At 40.9% G+C, this 22468-nt stretch overlaps 1 protein-coding gene across 3 annotated transcripts; it reads right to left on the bottom strand.

Moving 5' to 3' along the window:
- Positions 1-255: 255 nt before the first annotated feature.
- NUP88 (nucleoporin 88) lies at positions 256-22121 on the bottom strand. 3 transcript variants are annotated; one of them, XM_027517334.1, is made up of 17 exons: positions 21613-22121; positions 18332-18501; positions 17506-17631; positions 16609-16695; positions 13500-13676; positions 11176-11362; positions 10303-10450; positions 7516-7614; positions 6172-6262; positions 3797-3898; positions 2685-2843; positions 2011-2172; positions 1866-1931; positions 1655-1735; positions 1282-1408; positions 1000-1118; positions 256-542 (listed from the first exon to the last, which is right to left on the bottom strand). In XM_027517334.1, the coding sequence occupies exons 1-17, from the start codon at positions 21910-21912 to the stop codon at positions 479-481; spliced, it is 2265 nt and encodes a 754-aa protein (XP_027373135.1). In that variant the 5' UTR covers positions 21913-22121; the 3' UTR covers positions 256-478. The 3 variants fall into 3 exon arrangements, with proteins under 3 accessions (XP_027373135.1, XP_027373134.1, XP_027373133.1); XM_027517333.1 differs by having other exon boundaries at positions 2011-2136; positions 13500-13673; positions 21613-22119; XM_027517332.1 differs by having other exon boundaries at positions 2011-2136; positions 21613-22116.
- Positions 22122-22468: the final 347 nt, after the last annotated feature.

The raw sequence follows: 22468 nt of genomic DNA, 5'->3' as shown, positions 1-22468 counted from the left end.
TGAAATCTGTATTTCAGATTTCAGGTATAACCATTTGTTAACTGTACTGGAGGTGTGTCCTTAAGAAGTGTTCAAATTAAAGCTGCTGCCTAGTATACTGTGTGGCCTTTTCCTTTGAATCTGAGGGTTCTCTCTTCAGAGTCACATTTCTGGTGTTGCTATATTTTAATATGCAGCTTTTATTCTTGCTCAAACATGGAGAAAACTCAGTAGGGTTTATGGAGGTCTAGCAGTGTGTAGATCAAAATCTCAGGCTTTTTTTTTAAAATACAAGCATTTATTCAATTAATTATAAAACAGTATAAAAAGGGATGTACAATCACACCAAAGTTCATCCAGAATACCTCTTTATAAATTATGAGACTGATAACGCTAACAAGGCACCTGCTTCTTTATAAATTAGTGCTACCTGTTCATTTTATAATGAGATTAAGCCTTCACATGTGTTAACTTCAGATGTGAGTCTGTTCTTGGTGGTTCAGAAGTTTACATGATTTCGGATGTCGTTAATTTGCTTCACCATTTCTCTTATGTGCTCGCCCCTGTAAAATCAAACAGTTACTCACTTTGGGGGAATACAATGAGTTAATAAGCCATTAATAATTAATATTGATTCTTAAGAATTTAGTGATGTTGAACTATCTTAGAAGTGTTTTGCTACAATTAATGGCTTAAGGTTTCAGACGGATGGTAATAGTAACTCATTTAAGGGTAGCAGCAGCAAATACAGTAGTGCTGCTGCTGGAAATATTTTTGAACATATTCACTGGGGAACACCTGGGCCACCCAACAGAATTACAAAGAAAGACATCCATTTTGACACTCCCTCCATACTCCTCTCTTAAATCCTTATTTATCACTATTATAGACCTCCTGTCTTGGTAATTACTTGACTTGCAAAATGTCAAATGCTCTTATCTGGGCAAAGAAAGGTTGATTTTGGCGTTCTGTGAAGTAAAAACTACCTTGCAGTAACAGCTGATTAGTACTACTACTTACTCCTCCTTCAGGATGGACTGAATGCATTTTCGCTGGTAGGCGCTGAGAGTAATGGTGGGCTTTTGAGGACTCAGTACCTTTTCCATCTTTCGTTGTTGATAGTCTTTTTTCATAGTAACCTTAAGTATCAAGAAGAACACAGACACTTTAGCTGTGGTTTGCTACACATTTTCATAATATTTATTTTAGCCTATTCTTTTTACACTTGACAAAATTATTTTCTGTAGAAGGAACACTTTAAAAAGTACCAACCAAATGTAGCCACCTTGTATCCATTCCTACCTGTTTGATGGCATTGCCCAAATGTCTAAGTTGATCAGGTATCAGCTGTAATTCTTTCTTCATGTCTCTCTCACTGTCAGAGAGGACTGGGAGCTGAGAGTGAAAACTGTGAAGTACTTTTTTCATCCTGTGCAAGAAGTAAGTAATAAGCAAAGGTCGCAGCTTAAGATCTCAGCTCCTCAGGAGGAACACAATCCCAACTAAAGCTTCTAATGTATGAATCTGGTGCTTGTGAAGGAGGGCCCTCCAGGGTGGGTTTGGGGAAAGCATCACTGCACTGTGTTCTGTAGGATATACAGCACCTGAGAACTTGTAACACTAGTAGTACCTGAATGGGGAGCTGAACGTTATGCAGTTTGTACAGCCCACTGACCTGTTCATGATGTCTTCCTGTTTTTCCTTGGCTTCCTCGTATTTGTCAGCTAAGCGCTCAGCCATTTCCCGTAGACTTTTCCTAATGGCATAAAAAGCAAGAGTCTCTAGGAGTCCACCATGATGGTGAAGCTGCTAATGTTGCTCATTAGGGAGAGCTCCAGCTCCAGTCTAGCTGAACTGTTTGCTTCCTCTCTGGTCTTGGCACTTACCTCTCCTCTCGACAATAATTGAGATCTTCTAATTGTTTCTTTTTTTGGTCACATAACAATTTGACCCTTCAAGAACAAAAAAAGTTTAATCAGAAGCCAGGTACCAGCCAGGGACTGATTGGTCTGTGAACAGAGGCCGTCCTACCTCCGCTGAATCTCCTCCTTTGCCAGGTCCTGTTTTAGAATGTACTGTTCTCTGAACACCTGGGTGGCTCTGCTGATGAGCTGAAGACATTCTTCAGGAGGAGGAGCCATATCTTTTTCAGATGATCTTAAAAAAAATTCTATCCTTAGTTGAATAAAACAGCTGAAAACAAACTCATGACATAACTACTTTTTACAGTTCCTGTTTTTTATTCTCAAATGCCTTCTGATATCTGTTCTCTCCCTCTGTTCTCACTAGCTGATTAAAGGTGCCCTGTGTTTCTTCCACCATAATAAAAAGTATATGAAAAGAAATACCTGAGGACAAAGAGGATGAAGAATAGTTACAAAACAGAGAAGGGAGGCACCTTTTAAAACTGATACGCCCTGGGACTTCCCTGGTGGTCCAGTGGGTAAGAATCTGCCTGCCAGTACAGGGGACATGGGTTCGATCTCTGGTCCGGAATCTAAGATTCCCTCATGCTGCAGTGCAACTAAGCCCATGCACCACCAACTCCTAAAGCCCGTGCAGCAGAGCCCGTACTCAGGAACAAGAGAAGCCACTGCAATGAGAAGTCCCCGCTGACTGAAACTAGACAAAGCTCACATGTATCAATGAAGACCCAACACAGCCCTAAATTAAAACAAAAAACAGATATGCCCTAAATCCCATACTTCAAAAATGCTGGATTTGCAACACTACGTTGCAAAATGCTTCTAATATGCTTTTCAAAGGAATCCGGGGTTTCAGCCAGAATACGAAGGGGAGACTCTGCTACTTCAACATCCTCTCGGGTGCAAAGCAGGGGAGGAGACGCTGGATGGACTGTGCTTCTGCAAAATAAATAAAACTGACCATGGAGATACTTGCTTTAAGTATAGGAAACATGTTGCATTTATCCAGAATCCTGAGGGTTAAAAAACTATAATATGTAACAAAAACTCTCAATAACTAAAGAAAGCTTCAAAGTCTGAAGACTTTAACAGCTTGGCAAGTGAATGACTTTGCAATAATTCAAACCTGGGAGTTTATTAATAACGTTACTTTACATAGACAACTTATATTTCAGGGAGTTGGCAGAAAAATGATTTAAAGGTATCTAGATAATCAGTAGCTCACTATGGGTTCCTTAAGGGGAACAAGAATTATGAGTTCAGCTGCATACCACCTTTCTTCTGGAGTTTTACACATTCTATGATGAGCCTGTGAGGCTGGCAGAGATGTAGAAGTTAAGAGTGAGTGTGGACTTTTAAGTCAGAAAGCCCCATATCTGCAGCCTCATTCTCGTTGTTCGCTATGATTTCAGCATCTACTTAACCTCTCTATTCCTGTTCCCTCATCTATGGAATGAGGATACGTCCTTGTAGTGTGGTGGTTTAGTTGCTCAGTCGTGTCCAACTCTTTGTGACCCCATGGACTGTAGCTCGCTGGTCTGATGATAGGATGCAGTGCAGGTAAATGGCTAGTACTTCTGAGCCTGACACAGAGTTTAAAATCACTAAATCTATCTAACTCATATTAATGATAGAGTTCAGTATTTTAGTATTCTTTCCACACTTGGAAGTAAAGCTCTCGACTCTGCTAGCCAAAGGAGATGCCAGAAATTATGCCTAAAATAAACTCTTCCAGAGATGGCAGGAGCAACAGAAGTACCCCACTTCCTACCCTCCAGTCAGAAGCCAGAGCATAAACCATGTATTTTCAGTCTGGTTACTGAGGGCAGCATCCCAGCTTAGATTCTGCAGAATTAATGAGAGCTGTGTGGGAACACAAGAGTGGGACTTACAGTAAAGGCCTGATGAGGCATTCGTAGGTACTGGTGATGCAGATCATCGTTGGCCCCAGGATGTCAGGGACAATCCAGAATCCTCGAATCGGAGCTGGCTGTCTGAAAAGAACACACAGCCATAGTTACACTGCAGAGCAGCCAAGGCAGTGGATCCAAAGCAACAACATGGCTGAGGCTCGTGGCCTTCTCCAGCCTGGGCTAGTTGCCTGGGACATGCTATCAGGGCGGTAACCTCAGAGGTGGTGACTGGAAAACCCGTACCACTTACAGCTCCAGTGGGGCTGAATCAAGCTGTCACACAGCAGCCTGAGGCAGGCCACTGACTTGCAGGTCACTTGGGGGCCCACAGCCCCCTGGTACTTGCTGTCATCTCAGCAGTTACCACGATACCATGAAGATGGTTCTGTATGCGTCTTTCTCCTCAACCCGCCCAGAAGCCCCAGGGACCTCTGCATACCTAGCAGAGCACCCAACCCAGTTAAGAGCTCAGAATCTCTTGAGTAGTGTCTTTCTGACGTTAAAAATTCAACGCAGGCCAGCATCTGTGTCACAGGATTCACTGTACCGTGCACAGCAGGAGGGAGCTTCCTCTCAAGTGATGGTTCTTACTTCACTGAAGAAACTGAAAACTGTGGACCTCAGACGGAAGCGGTCTTTCCTGCCAGTGCGCTCCTCTCCTGCCGGTATGCTCCTCCCACTCCCACAGCTTGTTTCTGCCCCCGCGCAGTGGACACCATCCCCTCTCCCCTCTTCTGAGAACCACTCTATCGACTCTGTGATCACAAACCTCCCCACTGTCTACTCACCCTCAGCTCATACACAGCTCACACCTGTCCCATCTGAAGCACTCTCCTCAACCTACTCCCTCTCCCTTTAGAGCCAGCAGTCTCTCTACGGGAGCCTGCAGCACTAGTTCTCCAGCCACATCTTTCAGTTGTCTTATTTTGCAGAGGGAGGGGAATGATGGTGTGTTGGGGGGAGTCTGGGAAGTTAAAATTTTTGTGTTTTTAGGGTGTGAAATATACACACGAAGGAGTACATATGTGCACTCTGCAACCACTCTGCAGGCCAAGACTTAGAACACTGCAGGGGCCTTAGCCCTCCCATGTGACTCTCCCTGACCACAGCCTTCCACTTGATTTCTATGATACTCAGGTTCTTGTTTTGTTTTTATAGCTTTCCTACCTATGTACGTATCCATTCGTATTCAATACTGTTTAATTTTACCGATTTATGAAATGTTTATACATGAGATTTTTATTACCTGTTTTCCCCATTCATTTTTCACCTGTGCTGTCCTCTCCGGCCCCCAAAAGCCTTTCTCTGTGGTTCCTGATGAGCCCCCATGTGGGCACTTCACCTCTCTGCAATGCTCTGCCGTGCTTATTTGAGGCTGCTGCCCACTGCCTCCTCTTTGAAACATCCTCCTCCCAAGCATCTTTCCCTGGGTTCTCTTTTAGTTTCTCTGGCAGTCTTTTACTCCAATTTCCCTCCTGGGCTGGGTTCCTCATCCTCCACTCGCTGCTTGGAAGAAAGTGCTGACTCTCTGCTCAGGTCTCCTCTACTCACTCTAGGCCCTTTCCAGCAGAACCTATTTTGGTTTATTCTAGTCATCAAATATTTTCTGAGTATATCCCAGGCACCCTGTCAAGACACTTCAGTGTACAGACATGAGGTGATGGTATAAATAAAGTATGAAACAGGGCTTCCCTGGTGGTTCAGTGGTAGAGAATCCACCTGCCATTGCAGGAGACATGAGTTCAATCCCTGGTCTGGGAAGATCCCACATGCCTTGGAGCAACTAAGCCCATGTGCCACAACTACTGAGCCTGTGCTCTGCAACGAGAGAAGCCACCACAATGAGAAGCCCACACACCGCAATGAATACTCCCCGCTTGGTGCAACTAGAGAAGACTGTGGCGCAGGGAAGACTCAGCAAAGCCAAAAATAAATTATATGTATATATAAAAGTATGAAACAGACATGGTCTCTGCCTTCATGAAACATATATATTCTAGTAGTGGTGACAGACAGTAAATAAACACAAACATGAATATAAATATGTGCTTCAAAGATAAAGAATAAAAGAATTTGAAGGGGTTGTGGGAAATCAAGGGAACCCTCTATAAAATGATATTAAGATCAGATAGAAGAATCAGAGTCAGTCAAGTGAAGCCTGGGGGTTATGACAGGGGAATACCTGTGAGACAGAGGATACAATGTGGAGTGGCCGTGGGCAGAGGAGAGCTTTTGAAGAACAAATTCTTTTGGGGTGAAGAATCCTGTCTATGTGTGAGTAATATGCACATATACCCATGGACCTGAATTACTGAAACTACTATCTGTGTTTACAAGGGTGAGAAGGTCCTTACCTGCATGGCAGTGGCTTTGTACAAAGAATGTGTTCTACAAAGCATTTCTGTTCTGTAGCCAGTTCCTGTAAACTGTCCTTATCTTCTTCATCTACAAAAGAACACATTATAGAACACAAATCCATTATCAGATATACGGATAGCAAGTATTTACCCCATTCTGTAGGTGGTTTTTAGTGTCGTCTTCTATGTGGTATATCATTTTTGTTTTCATATTTTAGTCTTTGATCAATTTTGAGTTCATTTTTGTGTCTGGCGTGAGGTAATGGTCCAATTTCATTCTTGCATGTAGATGTACACTTGTCCCAGCACCATCTGTTGAAAAGACTATCCTTTCCCCCATGTAACTGTTCTAGGACCCCTGCTGAAACCAACTTATTATAAATGTAAGAGTAAGAGTATATTTCTGGACTCTCAATTCTATTCATTGACCTATATCTGTATGCTTACACCAATTATCATATTGTTTTGATTACTGTACCTTTCTAATTAGTTTTGAAATTGCAAAGTGGGTCCTCCAACTTTTGTTCCTGTTTTTCAAGATTGTTTTTTACATCTATACTCATAAGAGATATTAGTCTCTAGTCTTCTTTTCTTGGATGCTGTTGTCTGGCTTTTATCACAATATTATCCTCATAGAGTGATCAGGGAAGTGTTTTCTCCTCTATTTTTTGTAAGAGTTTATGAAGACTCATATTAATTCTTCAAAGGGCTTCCTAGGTGGTATAGTAGTAAAGAATCCTCCTGCTAATGCAGTAGACATGAGAGATGTGGGTTCAATCCCTGGGTCAGGAAGATCCCCTGGAGTAGGAAATGGTAACCCACTCCAGTATTCGTGCTTGGAAAATTCCATGGATAGAGGAGCCTGGCGGGCTACCCCCAGGGAGGGGATTGCAAAGAATCAAGCATGACTGAGCAAAGCACAGTGATTAAAATCAGTTTTGATTACTGATTCATTCTCATGTTATATATTGTTATATAATAGGTCTATTCAAATTTTCTTTTTTTAGTCAGTTTTGTTGATTTGTATCTTTCCAGAAATCTGTCCATCTCATTTAGCTTATCTAATTGGCATACAGTTGTTCTTGGTATACCCTTAAAATCTTTTGTTCTTGGTATATCCTTATAATCTCATATTTCTGTATGGTCAGCAGGAATAGCCCCTTTCATTTCTCACTGTAGTAACCTGAGTCTTTATTTCTTGGTCAGTTTACCTGTAGGTCTGTCAATTTTGCTAATCTTTTCAAAGAACTGTCTTTTGGTGTCATAACCTCTATTGTTTTTCTGTTCCAAACTAATTTTTGATAGACTCTATGAAACATACTGAAAAGCACAAAAACTCACCTGACCCAAGAAACTTGTGAAGTTTATGAATCCAAGTTAGCCCCACACTGTGTACACCAGCTTCATGAGTGCAGTGGTATCTTGAAGGACACTTGGGATCTGAAAATGGAATCAACAACATAAAGGAAGCCATTAGAAAACTAAGAGAATTCACCTGAGTAGGCCACAAATGCATCTGGTGACGGAAGTGCTGCAAGGTCAATAGGACCTTCATACTGTGGCACTATGTCAGGGGTTTGGGAATTTAAAAACATGACTTCAGTTTTCAAACACATTTTAAAAGTATAATTAAGAAACTCATTTCAAATATGTTATTTTCCCAAGTATTAACACAGAGTTCACCGAACATAAACACTTGCTATCAAGGAACGGACTTATGCCTTTCTGTCCATCTCTGTGGATTTATTTACAGTTTTCAAAAGAAAATGGTAAGAAAGGCTCTAGCTCTGTAAAAAACCTGTGCTCGCACACATCTACTTACATGAAACTGTTGAAGCTACTGCACTCCTCCAGCACAGGTGCTGAAAAGACTTCAGCACAGCAGCTTAGTGAACAGTCCTGTCACAGACGGTAAGTCAGGTGTGAAACGTACAGTTTTACTTGTCCTGATAACGTTGACTTACAGAGAATTGTTTGTTGAAATTTTAGATATAATTTTTGTATTTATATTTACACCAAGAAATATGAGCAGTTATTACATAATTTTAATGAAAATTTCTCTAGTTTTTCCTCTATTTCTTTGAAGCCCTAGTTATCAGTAACACTATTGTTAAACTAAAAGATGAACTTTTTTTATATTTATCCCTGTGACTCAGGATTTTTAAAACATTAAACAATGAAAACAAGATATTTAAAAAAATGTATATACTAAAGCTGATTTAAGATGGCAACTGTCAACCATAAGCTCCTAAACCAAATTCTTCTTTTATCTAACATCCTCACTTTCTTACTGCTGAGTTTATAGTAAGTAAATGTTGTAAATATTATATTATCTGTTTTATATGTTGGGGTTCTGCACAACACCTCTGAAAATAGCACTATGTTATGAACAGTTAAAAAAAAAAAAGGCTTCTGGCAATCTCTATGGTAATCATCTCTGAACAATAAAGTACTGAAAAGTTTCTTTTCATTTGCCTGCACCTTAGACTTAGTTTGGGACTTCCAAAGCTCAAATCATCTCATTAGGTTTCCTATTGTTTAAAATGGCTTTTTGAAATGTGTCTGTGATGCTGAAGTCAACAGAAAAACCCTAATATTTGGATGTGACAGAATCTATTATGAAAAAAGGAAATACTAGTAACTGCAGTAGTAAATTTGCTAGACACCCCTGACTAGATATGTGGTAACATAAGCCATTCATTTATGTCATTAAAAATCTGGGAATGTTTCAGTGATTGTAATATGCTTTAAGTACAAACATGAATGAGTGAAAAATTTATTAGTTTCATATATGAAAATGTTCTCTTATTGAAAGAATCAAGAAAAAAGCCTACAATTAAGATTTCCCCAAGACATATGTCTCTATAAGGAAACCAATTAGTTTACGTTGCTTTACCTCACTAGGTCTCAATTTGCTCGTTTACAAAGCAAAGTTCTGAGACTTAATATTTAGACTATCTCTTTCCAGTTAAGAGACCAGACATGCCCAATGAGTTCTTTTTGCTGGTTTATTATATAAAGGCTACTATGCTCTTAAATGTTAGACTATACTTTAGTACAGAGTTGAAGCCAGTATTACCAAACCTGGGAAAACTGACTAATAAGACTGTAAGCAGATTAGGTCAGGCTGCTTTAGGACTGAACTCCCTTTCTCTGGACTGAAGAGAGGAAAACTATGAAGGTTCACCCCATTATTCCTGACTGAGGAGGCTTTTGTTCCTCATTCTTCTCAGGGAAGACACCTAGATCCTAGAGGAGACTAAGAAAAAGTTGAGGAGCAAATAGGATTATAGGATTTTTATGTCAGAAGGGACTTTAGAGATCATCTGATGTTATCCCTATTATTTTTAGGTGAGAAAATTAATGATCAGAGAGGCTGAATAAATGTCCAATGCTACAGAGCCAATTAACGATAGAGCTGTAACTAAGACCCAGGACCCTCCAGACTCTTAGTTACCCGCTCCTTCCACTCAACCACTCTGAGTCTCAGTGACACACGTGACACACTCTGACTGTCTCAGCAGTTTAGCCAAGAGCTCCTAGATGAAGAGAGAAGCTGCCAGAAAGCTCTGGAGCCAAGCCAGATAAGTTAAAGCGAAAGAAAAAAAAGATAAAAAGGTAACATTCAATTGAAGAGATGAGCTGCCAGAAAGCTCTGGAGCCAACCCAGATAAGTTAAAGCAAAAGAAAAAAAAGATAAAAAGGTAACATTCAAATGGGTCTGGGTATAACAAGATAGAATGTTCTCAAATGAAGAAAGTTATTTTAAAGAGATATCTTAATATAAGTATATTATCACTTTATTTTAAAAATTATTTTTACAGTTTATTAAAGTTTGCATACATTTAACAATTTGAATAATGAACCTACTTTTGATTAGACCAGGGGAAGAAATGACTATTATAAATCTGAGTTGATCCCGCCTGAAGACCACGGTCTGAATGAAAACTTGGGATTCTGCTTTTCTTGAATCTACAGTGTAATGTTGTGGCTAAAAGGCCAAAAGAACCTAACAGTCAAATTTTTAAAGGCTGGAACCACACAAAAAGCAAATTACACAGAAATGGTCTGTGATAATCTTGTATAAATATAATGAAATATAAGAACTAAATTTAGTGAACACTTTACCTCTGTGAAGTTTGATTGGACAAGAAAAGTCAGAATCAAAGGGCTCATCCTCTCCAGATGCCAGTTTCAGGGCAAGCTCCAACTCAACACACTCAAACACATACAGAGATGGAATGAGGTCAGCCCTGGAATCCCAGGACTTTTCTGACTGTAAAAAAACAAACAAAAAACCTGCACTGTAACTTTAGTGTTTCATGTTCTTTTGAAAATGTGCACACCTAAAAACAGAAGCAAAAAGCTGCATCAAATAGTGCTTCCAAGCTTTTCTTAATTCCACCCTCTATTCCAACACCGTGCTTCTTAAAAGAGAATAAAAGGCTTCTCTGCTCTTGGGAAGATGTAAACACACAAATTTAGAGAAGAGCCAATTCAGTTATTCAAAGGTTCTTTACACCTGTCACCAAACGTAGCAGTTTAGAGTTAAAAAACATGTAGGCTGCTGGACCAAATAAGCTGGGTACATCCTAACTTTTTTCAATTTAAGTATTTAGAGTGGGCTTCAATTAATTTTGAGTGTTAAGTTTCCAAAATAGTGCCAGATATAAAATTCCAAAATAAGTGCCAGATACACAGCTCAGCAGGTAAAGCATCTGCCTGCAATGCAGGAGACACAGGAGATATGGGTTCGATCTCTGGGTTAGGAAGATCCCCCAGAGGAGGCTATGGCAACCCACTCTAGTATTCTTGCCTGGAGAATCCCATGGACAGAGGAGCCTGGCAGGCTACAGTCCACAGAGTGGCAAAGAGTCGGACACAACTGAGCACGTGCACACACGTAAAGTATAAAATTCCTCCTATATGAAGCCTTCATACCATTCTAAGAACTGTCCCCAGCGTTGGAGATATGAATAGGCCCATGATCGCCCGACTTACTGTTTGGTCATCTTCTTCTTCCCCCTCCAGCACAACACAGTGATACAGCATTCCTGATTCAGTAGCAATCACCAGGATGTTAGGGACACACGGTAAGCAGAGCACAGCACAAGCATCGTAGCCATAGTTATCTTCAGCAGCAGGATGCATGGGCAACGGGCCCAACAGCTTGCCCACACTCCCAGGGCTAAAAAAAGAGTGAAACATCCTCGGCAAATGTTGACAGAAGACCATACCTATCACTTAAAACCCTTTTGGACTCTGTCTCCAGCTATCAGACACTGATTAAAAATATAGTCTATTCCCAATGTCTCCACTTTTTCACTTTCCCACTCAATTTCCATCTCTTTGGTGCTTTTCTACTGGAGATAATTTTGTCCCCAAGGGGATGCTGGTGACATCTGGAGACATTTGTGGCTGCCACAGCTGGGAGGACGGGGACAGGTTACTGGTGTCTAGAGGCCAGAGATGCTGCTGAGCATCGCCCCACAGGGCAGCCCCTGTCAGCAGTGCAGAGGCTGAGAGGGGCCAGCCCTCAGTTCACTGTGGTTTATGCCTTCACCACTCTACTCAAGTTGTACAACAGTTTTGGTTTGTAGTGTGACTTTCTGATGAACAAGGAACCACACAGCAGGGACTCTGCCTTTGATCCTGTATTCCCATATTCTGCCACATATTGAGCCCTGAATAAATATCTATTGAGCTGATTTATAAATAAATCATGATGTTCAGCCTTGGGCCCTATGCCTAATTACGAACTTTCCCAGAATTCTTACACTCTACTGACTCTTTCACCAGAACAGTTTTCTCTCTAGTCCTGTATTTCCAACTGTCCATGGAATACTTCCAAATTATTGGAATTATTTATTTCAAATTAGTTGTCTTTCCTGACCTCACTATTTGTGTCAATGCCTCACTCCCTTATCCAAAGAGCAACTAAGTCTTATTGACCCTTCCTTTGTAGTATTTACTATGTTCATTTCTCCCTCACATTACCACCAGAGTTTAAACTCTTGAAGACTGTAAGCTAAATTTTGGAACAGTTTCTTTAGAAGTCCCTCTGTTCCCAGTCCCTCTCCAGCCAACTGTATTATTCTCGTTTAGAAACCATCGCTGTCTTCCTATTACCCTATTCCTACAGAAAAGACTCCACATCCCTTAACCAGGTACTTGACTCCACCAAGTTTTCCCTGCACAGATACCTCCAGGTTTATCCCTAAATGCTCCCTACCTGAATCTTCAGCTCTAGTCCCAAGTGTTTAATCACTGGGACCTTGAACAACACTTGCACTTGCCTATTTTCATACTTGACTTCAAGCTGCACTTCTGACTAAAACAGTCATTGATGCTTCATTTAATCCTGCAGTAAAGCCTTAAGTTCCATATGACACAGTCCTTCTCTATGAAAACCTCCTTACCTTTTTCAGTCAGAATCATCTCTCCTTCCTCTGAGCTTTTATGTACCATGAACATAGTCTAAATCTTTACCCTTCCATGGTTATGTATGTCTCTTCCCCATAACTGGGGCATTAAAAGACCAGATTACCATGTCTCACCATCCCCATGGTACCTTGTTCACATAAGATCCATGATACAGATCTTCCTTGACTTAAGGTGGAGTTACATTCCAATAAATTCATTGTTAAGTTGAAAATATTTTAAGTCAAAAAAGGATTTAATACACCTTACCTACCAAACATCATAGCTTAGTCGAGCCTACCTTAAATGTGCTCGGAACATTCACATTAGTCTACAATTGGGCAAACTCGTCTAACATGAAGCCTATTTTATAATGAAGTGTTAAATAGTGTTAAATATCTCTAAATATTTATTGAGTACTACACTGAGAGTGATACACAGAATAGCTAAGTGTGTCAGCTCTTTACCTTTCTGATCGTGTGGCTGACTGGGAGCTGTGCTCACTGCCCAGCATCACAAGAAGCTATCAACTGACTATCACTATCCCGGGGAAAAAAATCAATGAAAAACTTAAATAGTTTCTCCTAAATGTAACTGGTTTTGTGCCATCATAAAATCGTAAGTCTGACTAAGTTGGGGACCATCTGTAAATACTTTTTGATTGACTAGACTTTGTGAACACAAATCCAGCCTTAAGAGATTATTCTATAGAACTTACCCAAATAATATGAAGAAAAAGAGGTCAAATGATCTGTACAAACTTTCTCTCCAAAATGGGCAAGCCAGCATTGAAAGGCTGCAATATTTCCACAAACTCATAAACATGGACCCCAGGTCCAACCATGACCATCTATACTGCAGCACAAGCTCGACTTTCATTTCAGGTGGGTTCCCCCTCAGCTTACCTGTGCAACAGACTAATGTATGTAAGGAAAGTCTCCCCATTCTCATATAAGATGTACAGAGGGTAAGCTGCTACTTCTTCTTTGCCTTTTTGTCCAAATATGTGCTTCGGGACTGCTGACAATGGCCCAAAGTCAAATGCAACTGCTGTCTCTCCCAGAGATGCAGTGTAGGCCCTTCTGAAAAGAGAGTTAAAAACCAAAATGAAAACAAAACTTCCAATAACAGCAGGTGGGGTGGAATTTGTATTCAATGGAGTGAGAAGACGAAAAGTTACGATTATGAAGAATGTTAAACAATGCTGGAAAAGGCTCATAAAATTAAATGAAAGCAGCAGACCATAGAACTATATAAACTGCCTAAATATACAGTCACACAAATAGTAAAAATACACGCATACAGACATGCATAAATATAGAAAAGAAACAGGAAGAAAACAAAGACGTCCATAGTTATTTCTAAGCAGTAGGATGCATTCAGTCCACAAATATTTACTAAGTATCTCCTTTGTACCAGGCACTGTAGGTTCTGCGAAAGGTCAGTGAATTGAACAAAGGCCCTGCCCTCTAATGAAAAAGATGTCAACAGAGAAGACACAATCAGATAACACAAAATCAGAAAAAGATGATTTAGGTGATTAGGTGACCTGGGAAAGGCTCTGATAAGGTGATATTTGAGCAAAGATTTGAAGGAAGTAAGGCAGTGAGTCTGTGGTTATGTGTAGTAGTAGTTAAGGAGGAGTAGCTGAGGCAGAGGCTGTGAGGAACTGCAAGAAGGCTGAGTGGCTGGAGCTCAGAGCCAAGGCGGTGGGAGGACTGAGGTGGAAGCATGCAGTAAGCGGGCAGACCCGTAGGCCTTCAGGCCATGGCCTCTCTGGGAAATGAAGTATGGAGAGCAGGGAAGTAGAATGATCTAATTTATATCAAAAAGTAGCACTCTGGTGCAATCTTATGATCACACTATAGGAAATTTTTTAATATTTCATTATCTTAATACTTTTCTATAGTTTTCCTAATTTTCTACAAAAATATACATTAGTTTTATAATCAGGAAAAATAAATGATAAAACATGCTATTTTATTATTTTAAAAATTTTGTATAATTGGTTTTTCAAAAAGATTCAGTTTAATACAAAGGTAATGAATATGGTTAAAATAAAACCACAATTTCATACAGCTTTTGAGATAGTCAACATCATTCCAAGGCGTGATAAGTACCACATCTTAGTTTCTTTATCACGTGGAAAGGTATATGGTATTAGGAGGCACAAAATGAGGAATCCCCAAATCCAGAATAAAAGAACTGCCTGAGAGTTAAACTAAACAATTAGGACAATGACTGGAAACAAATAGACACATCAGTGATTTCAAAAAGACTTAAAGCCATCCAAATCTAACTGGAACTTAACATAGTAATATTTCTAATAATAATGATAGAAGGTATCAATTAATGACTACTTATTCTGTGCCATGTTAGGCACTTTCTATGCATGATCTCATTTATTCTGTACAATAATCCAAGTAAATGGTGACTACTCTTTTTTAAGTGTTATTTATTTGCTGTGTCAGGTCTTAGTTGTAGCTCGTGGAATCCTCTGTTGCAATGCACAGCCTCTCTAGCTGTGGCACAGGGGCTCACTGGTGGGCTGCACGGGCTTGGACGCTCCATGGCATATGGGATCTTAGTTCCCCGACTAAGGCCTGAACCTGTGGCCTCCACACTGTGCGTTGGATTCCCAACCACTGGGCCACCAGGGAAGTCCCCAGTGGTCACTACTTTTTACATTCATGGAATAGTCATGGAAATGAGACCCAGTGAAACTGAGTAACTTGCCAGATGCCACAACTCACAAGTGGCAGAGCTAAGACTGGAATACAGGTGCTGACACCAGAGCCAACGCTCTTAACGCCAACGCATTTGCTCTGCAGCCTCTCATCTAGACAGTGAGTCTGGCAAAGGCTGAGAAACTATGGAAACGCTCTGCCGACACCAGAACAGGACCTATCAATTTGCAGGTGTTTCCCCATCGTGGAGATGGATGGATGGGACTTTAAGAAGCTAATGCTGTATAAGACATTAAAGTCATCTGACTGAAAACTTTCAGTTCTGGGACTAATGAATTAATTCATTAATTAATGAGAATTAATGTGGTCCCAGGCTAGCGACAACTTCTGACTCATAACAGAAGCAGAAGAAATTCCTCTCTGGAAGAACATACTCCCAGCTTGGGCTCTTGACATTTCCAAACATTAAGATCAAGTAAACACAAGTTCACAATGAGAGATCAGCAACCACAGGAGGAAGTGACTCTGATTACAGGACAGGAGGAAGAACAGACACAGATTTAGATCCCCGCCTCGCCAAGACTTCAGATATTGAAACTGTCACATACGTAATAGCTGTATGTAAAATATTCAAAGGAATAACAGAAAAACAAAAACAGACTATTAGATATGATCATTATGAAGACATGAAAAGAACTAGCTGGAACTTCCAGAAATATTGCTACTACGGGCTTCACTCCACATACACACCCTGTGGGTGACAGGACGTGGTAATCACCAGAAAGACTGAGCAGGAGGCCAGAGGAAGGGAGTTTGGAAGTTCAAAGGGTGATTCTGTTACTGGTCAAACTAGCCAGGAACTTGGTCTGCAGTGGACAAGAAAACTAACATAAGCCAGGGTCACATGAGAAGCAGGAGGCAGTCTATGGTCCACTCCAGCTTCTGGGATACCAGGTGCTGGTCTGGGGGGGTCCAGCAATCTGCTCGTCCATACTGAGTGAACAGCTGGCAGGCCTCCAGCCCAACACTCTCACCTTCCACTTTTTCTGTGACTTTGAAATATTATAATTTATTCTCTTATTCATGATACAACAGGGACTCAGTTTTGGCTATTCAGTTTTGAACTTTCTTGAAAAAAGATCAAGCTAGCAGAGTAACTTTAAGATTTGTAACTTATTACCTACTCATATCGCCTATTTTTTCTTATTTTTCATATTACCAAAAACCATGCTAAAGTCACCTTTGGAAAATCTTATAATCTTAAAATTTCACTTACAATCCCAATAAACCAATTTTTAAAAATTTAATGACAGAAATAAAAACTTACCCTTTGTTGAGTATTAGACTTTCCTCTTCTGCTTCTGAAAGTACAATGACCTTGGTCGGTGTCTGGGGCTCACGCAAAGAGTAAATTCTAGCCATCAAAAGAGAAGAAAGCCAGCACTTAAAATTCTCTTTTATTTCCTAAAGTTGCTCCTTCCTTTCCACCCAGTCAGTTTTTGAGAATTTTCCTACCAGTCATTACAACCATTTGCCAAAGATCTGGCTGTTATTGGCAAAAGTAGCCTACTTCATTTGTTCTGAAGCAACCCAAAAAGAAGGCTTCCTTGGTACATAAAGAAATATTCTCTGCCCTTACCAAAATTCCTTATATCAGCCTTCCCCAACCACTGTACTTCAGTTCTTAGCCGTATACACCTTGTCTAGTCATCTCACAAACTTTTTACATAAGGCAGATCCAGAAAGTTAACTGGTAATATCAATGTCTATAGGACGAGGGCATTTAACCATAACAATGCAAACCTGGAAAACAGCTTTAGAAATGATCAAATCAAACTTGTTCATTTGACAAATAAGAAACAGATGCCCAAGTTGTTGGTTTTTAACATCCCAAAGACAGAAGTGACAATGGGACAAGAATTCAAATCTCTCACTTCCCAATTAAATTCTCTTTTTCTCTATGCTACATCACCTCCAAAAGAGTGACATGGTAAAAGCAGTTTCAGGGAGATTATTTTAATAGTTAGATTGGGAATGGAGAGACTGGAGGCAGAAAGACTAGCTGAGAGGGAACAGCAGTAATTAAGACATGTAAGTTAGGGCAGCTGAACACTGCCCCCATGATGGAGAACAGGTTACAGCAGCCATCAGATAGTTTTTCCAAGCTGTTAACTGGCAATTAAGAGACTCTTCCCACTCACAAAACTGTAAGATACAGACTTACCTTATGACATTGTCTGACGTTAACAGCACTATGTGGGGCTCTAGCATCTCGCTCGGATACCAGGCAGCATGCTTCAGAGTCAGAGAGGTGGAACTGGTGAAAAATCTCTCAGCAACGGGAGTGGTACTAAAATAAAGACAGCAATTTTCCAAAACTTTCTAAAGGAAAGCCTATCTCAACACTTTTTGCTCTTCTTTTCTTTAAATTCCTTTTTCAAACATCTTGCTGAGACAGCATTCAAAGCATCTACCAACCAGTATCAAAGAATCAAATATTTTCTAATCTATTTTATAGAGTACCATTGATTTTAGACAGAATAACTTATCCTTTTAGTAACTTTGTAAAGAAAATACAAAGGCAGTTATTGTCACTCCTACTGTAGATATGAAAGACTTAGAAAAGAAACATTTTCAAGGAGGCCCAACCTAAGGACTGTGGAGCTAAAGGTATGTTTCTACCTTATATTCTTTTCAGATTTTTCACTCTCTCATCTGTCAAGATTTGTTGACAAAGAAAAAAATACAAAACTAAGTTATATTTATGAGAAAACTGTTTGGCTCACAGATAATTGCTTTTAAAGCATCTTATTTCAACCTACTTGATAAAACAGACTGACTTCCAATGAGACAGCAATGTGGTAATCTAGGCAAAATACATATATATATCATATATACTATAAGTCATTATCACAAGAAGCCAATGTGCAGACTACAGTACACTGACGTTTCAATAGTAGCAAACACACCGTAAGAACCACTGATTTTAAGGAATTTTCTGCATGTATTACAAATTATACAGATAAACACTAAATGGAAACACAACTTACCTACAATTCACTGTTGATTTTCCACCTTCAAATTCAGAATTCTTTCCCCATCTTTTAGGTAATTCTAATATCATAAGTCCTTTTATTCCTATAAGTGCTACATGATGTTGTGTTGGGCTTAACAAGACTTGATAGATTTCAAACAGGGGTGGATTTATGCAAAGCAATCTCTGAAAATTAAAGCAAATTGGTCAAAATAGTTCACTTTAATGTAAATATATATGGCAGTTACTCAAAAGCATAGTACCGCTTTAGTTTTCTATTAATGTAGGATAAAGAAGCATTCTGGATAAGTACTAACACTTCAGCCATTAACTGATGAAATATTTTTTTAACTGCTTACATTGGAATATTATATAAAATGCATCAGATTTCCCTACTTTGGTAAATACTACATATAATTTCCCTTTTTATGATCAAACTCCAGACTACCACTTTAGCCTCAATTCTCCACCATTCCCCACTTGTACTTTATACTCCAGATTAACGTGTATTTCTGGGAAATCACCATGTATTTCTGTACAATGATCCTTCCTGCAATGCCCTCAGTTTCTCTTTTTAGGGGCTGACACATTCTTGGAGACTCAGTTTGTATGTGCTTTCCTCCCAAAAAATCTCTCTGATTTTCTGGCCAGGAACCAGTGCATCTTTTCTGTCCTCCTAGCTGCTGCTGCTGCTAAGTCGTTTCAGTTGTGTCTGACTCTGTGCGACCCCATAGACGGCAGCCCACCAGGCCCGCCCATCCCTGGGATTCTCCAGGCAAGAACACTGGAGTGGGCTGCCATTTCCTTCTCCAATGCATGAAAGTGAAAAGTGAAAGTGAAGTCACCAGGCAAGAGTACTGGAGTGGGGTGCCACTGCCTTCTCCGGTCCTCCTAGAGCACACCCTAAATAATTCTACTGTAGTCCTTTATCACCCTGCATTCCAATTATCCTTTTACTTGCTCATCCCACACAACTGTGAATTACCTGAGCTCTTTGTCTTTCCTGTTATCCTTGGCGTATGTGGCGTGTTGCTAACTCTCAGTATATGTTTTAGTTGACTAGCCAGTTAAGAACTCAGAAGTATTGGTAAATAATTACTATGTTATAAATAGTAAAATAAAATAGTGGGTTTAAGAACTTCTGCAGCAAGTAAAATGCTGCTTTATCTAAGCAGATTTAGTTATGGAACAGAGACATTTTCAGGAGGGTTCTGTTAAGTTGTATGTCTTGGCATTATATGCCTTCCAAAAAAAAAATTGCATTTCTATTTCTTCTCTCATGAGTATCTCAAATTCCCTCTTTCTTTTCTATCCACTTTCAGTAATAAACCAAGAGATTACCAATCTATTGCTTATCCTGATGTACAGAGAATCACCGTCTGCCAAAATCGTATTAGACAAGACTGTTGAATATAATGTGATTCCAATTAATTGTTACTGATGTAAGTCTGGGCTTTGTTTTTTGAGTCTTTTGGTGGGGGGGTGGGGGAGAGATTGCTTTTGCTTTCAGCTGCCCTTTGCTGATTCTAATCAAATTGCTTTTTCTCCCGTCAATGGTTCGTTCCTTCCTTCTCCCATCTTCTCAATCTTCTACATGATTCTAACAATCTATCTCAAATCAAAGGCCACCTTTCTTTGGCAGAACAATCTCATCACTTTAGGTCACCTGTGGTAATCACAGTATTCAGGTGTTTTTTGTTTGGGGGGGTTTTTTGGTTTGATTTGGTTTGGTTTTTAAAGTCACTATTCATGCCTTTGCTCTGGATTTTTGGAGGGGGGTATTTTTTTTATTTGATTTTTAAAGTTACTATTCATGTTTTTATTTCCTTTAAAGTTGCAACTCATGCTAAGCTGCTTCCTCCTCTGAGTTTTTGGATTTCTGAGGATTAAAGGTCATTCAGACAGTCATCAATATTGTACTGAGAGTTCATATGTTCCAGGCACACAGAAGTACTGGGAATACAAAACTAAGTAAGGCAGACAACCCTGCCCTGGTGCTTGTAATCCAGAAAAGAATTCAGGCAATGAATGAACAAATATAAATAATTTAATCATGACTGTGCTAAATTCTGCAGAGAGATATAGGGCACTATTGTACTGTGTGCCGAACATCTAGTAATTACTCTTAAATTTTAGGACTTCCCTAGGGGGTACAGTGGTTAAGAATCCGCCTGCCAAGGCAGGGGACACGGATTCCTTCCTTGGCTCGGGAAGATTCCATATGCCTTGGAGCAACTAAGCGTGTGCACCAGAACTGCTGAAGCCTACATGCCCTAGAGCCCCTGCTCCACAAGTGAAGCCACGGAAATAAGCAGCAGCCCCCACTCTCTGCAACTAGAGAAAGCACAGACAGCAATGCAAACTCAGCACAACCAAAAATAAAAATAAATTAAAAAAAGAACTATATTTAAAAAAACTGAAATTTTAAAGTTAGTAGACAGTAGGCTTGTGACCTGTTTTCAAAACTGCAGAAACGTTGCTAGCACCTTATTCAAATCATTTCTCATCGACAAGGTTCAACCAGCACACAACAGCTGCCATAGGTTAGAATGGGTGCCAAGTTTTCTTATTTTGTAATCTTTAAATGACAAGAATCGGCTTGTTACAAGTAAACGCTTCCATAAAGCAATGTTTAATCACAAGAAGCCTAACACTCTCTGATTACACTGACTTTCACATGCTGCTGGTTTCTCCAAGACAACCCAACATCCCTTTCAACTTTGGGGATGGCCTAATTTCCACAGGCTTCCGCCTCCATGTCAGGGAGGAAATCTGGTGCTTTGGAACAGACGACCTGACTTCAGGCTCACAACCATCCCAAGAGAAAGTTAGGATTGTCCCTCTTACTTTATGCAGTGACGTGACACCGGTTTCTCAGGATCCGCCTCCTAAAAACAGCGAATGCACCCACGCTCTCAAGCCCCGTATCCCCGCTGTTATTCGAGCACCTGCACCACTGATACTTTACTGTGACTCCACTCTCCTTCCCTTCCTCTCAGACGCGGACAACTCAAGCACCTTGAGCGCATAAGTTCCTGTAAGAGTGTCCGGCGCGATGTCAAAGTCAATAAACATTTGTGGAAGGAATGAAATACGGGAAGAGAGGCTTCCAAAGGTTCGGCGGCCGTGGTACAGCGAATGAAAAGGAGACTTCTCCACTCGCTGCTGGGCACCCCCGAAAAGACGTCTGCTTACGCTCGCATACCACTCCTCCCACCAGCAGACCAAAAATAGCCAGGATGCGAAGGGGACGAAAACGCTAGCTAAGGGTCGTTTCCCAATTCGGCCTAGCCGTACCTGGTACTGGGAGAGGGAGGGCTCCTCACCAGCGCCGCTGGGGCCCCGAAGGCGCACGACTAAGAAGGAGCTCTCTTCTGGGTCCCACAAAAAGAGTTCTCCGCCGAGGCCCAAGACCAGGTTTCTCGTCAACAACTGAGGAGGCAGCGGCGGCGACGAAGGCAATGATGAAGCCGGCTTCTCAGTTTCGGTTGAGCTCTGGTTTTTCAGTCCTTCTCGGAGCCGCAAGAACACGGCGTGGTTGGGCAGCCAGGTCTGCCACAGCTCACCGTCGCCCGGGCCGCCTTCGGCGCCCGCCATCTTGAACCCACAGCTCTCTGTGGCCTCGCCGCTGAGCGCAGCCAATCTGCTTCCAGCCGTCCACTGCTTCGGCCAATCATCGAGCAGGTAGGCCGGAAGCTCGAGACAGGATTAGGGGCGGGGCAAAGGTGAGGGCAGCCCATCAGATAGCGTCATCGCCAAAGGAAAGCCAATCACCAGTCAAGCCTATTCTGAAGCCAAAGGGCGGGAGGAGAAAGTCAACAGGCCAGAACGTGAGTTGAAGCTTTTGCGTTACGGAAAGTCTACTACGGGGCGGGAAGAGGGTGGGTGAAAACTGAGATCTGCGTATCTAATTGCTTATTGGACATCTTCACCTGGATAAAGCTAGACATCTAAAAACTTCCCTCAAAAAATAAAATCTTCCTTCAAGACTTACCTCCTTCAATCTAGGTTGGATAGACTTCACAAATGTCACTACTTCAGTCCCCCACCCTGCTGCCTGCTGCCAAGTCGCTTCAGTCGTGTCCGACTCTGTGCGACTCCATGGACTGCAGCCTACCAGGCTTCTCCGTCCATGGGATTCTCCAAGCAAGAA

The sequence above is a fragment of the Bos indicus x Bos taurus genome, chromosome 19 (assembly GCF_003369695.1).
Source record: "Bos indicus x Bos taurus breed Angus x Brahman F1 hybrid chromosome 19, Bos_hybrid_MaternalHap_v2.0, whole genome shotgun sequence".
NCBI classification, from domain to species: Eukaryota; Metazoa; Chordata; class Mammalia; order Artiodactyla; family Bovidae; genus Bos; species Bos indicus x Bos taurus.
The sequence above is the reverse complement of the archived record's forward strand: the minus strand, read 5'-3'. Positions and strand labels throughout refer to the sequence as shown.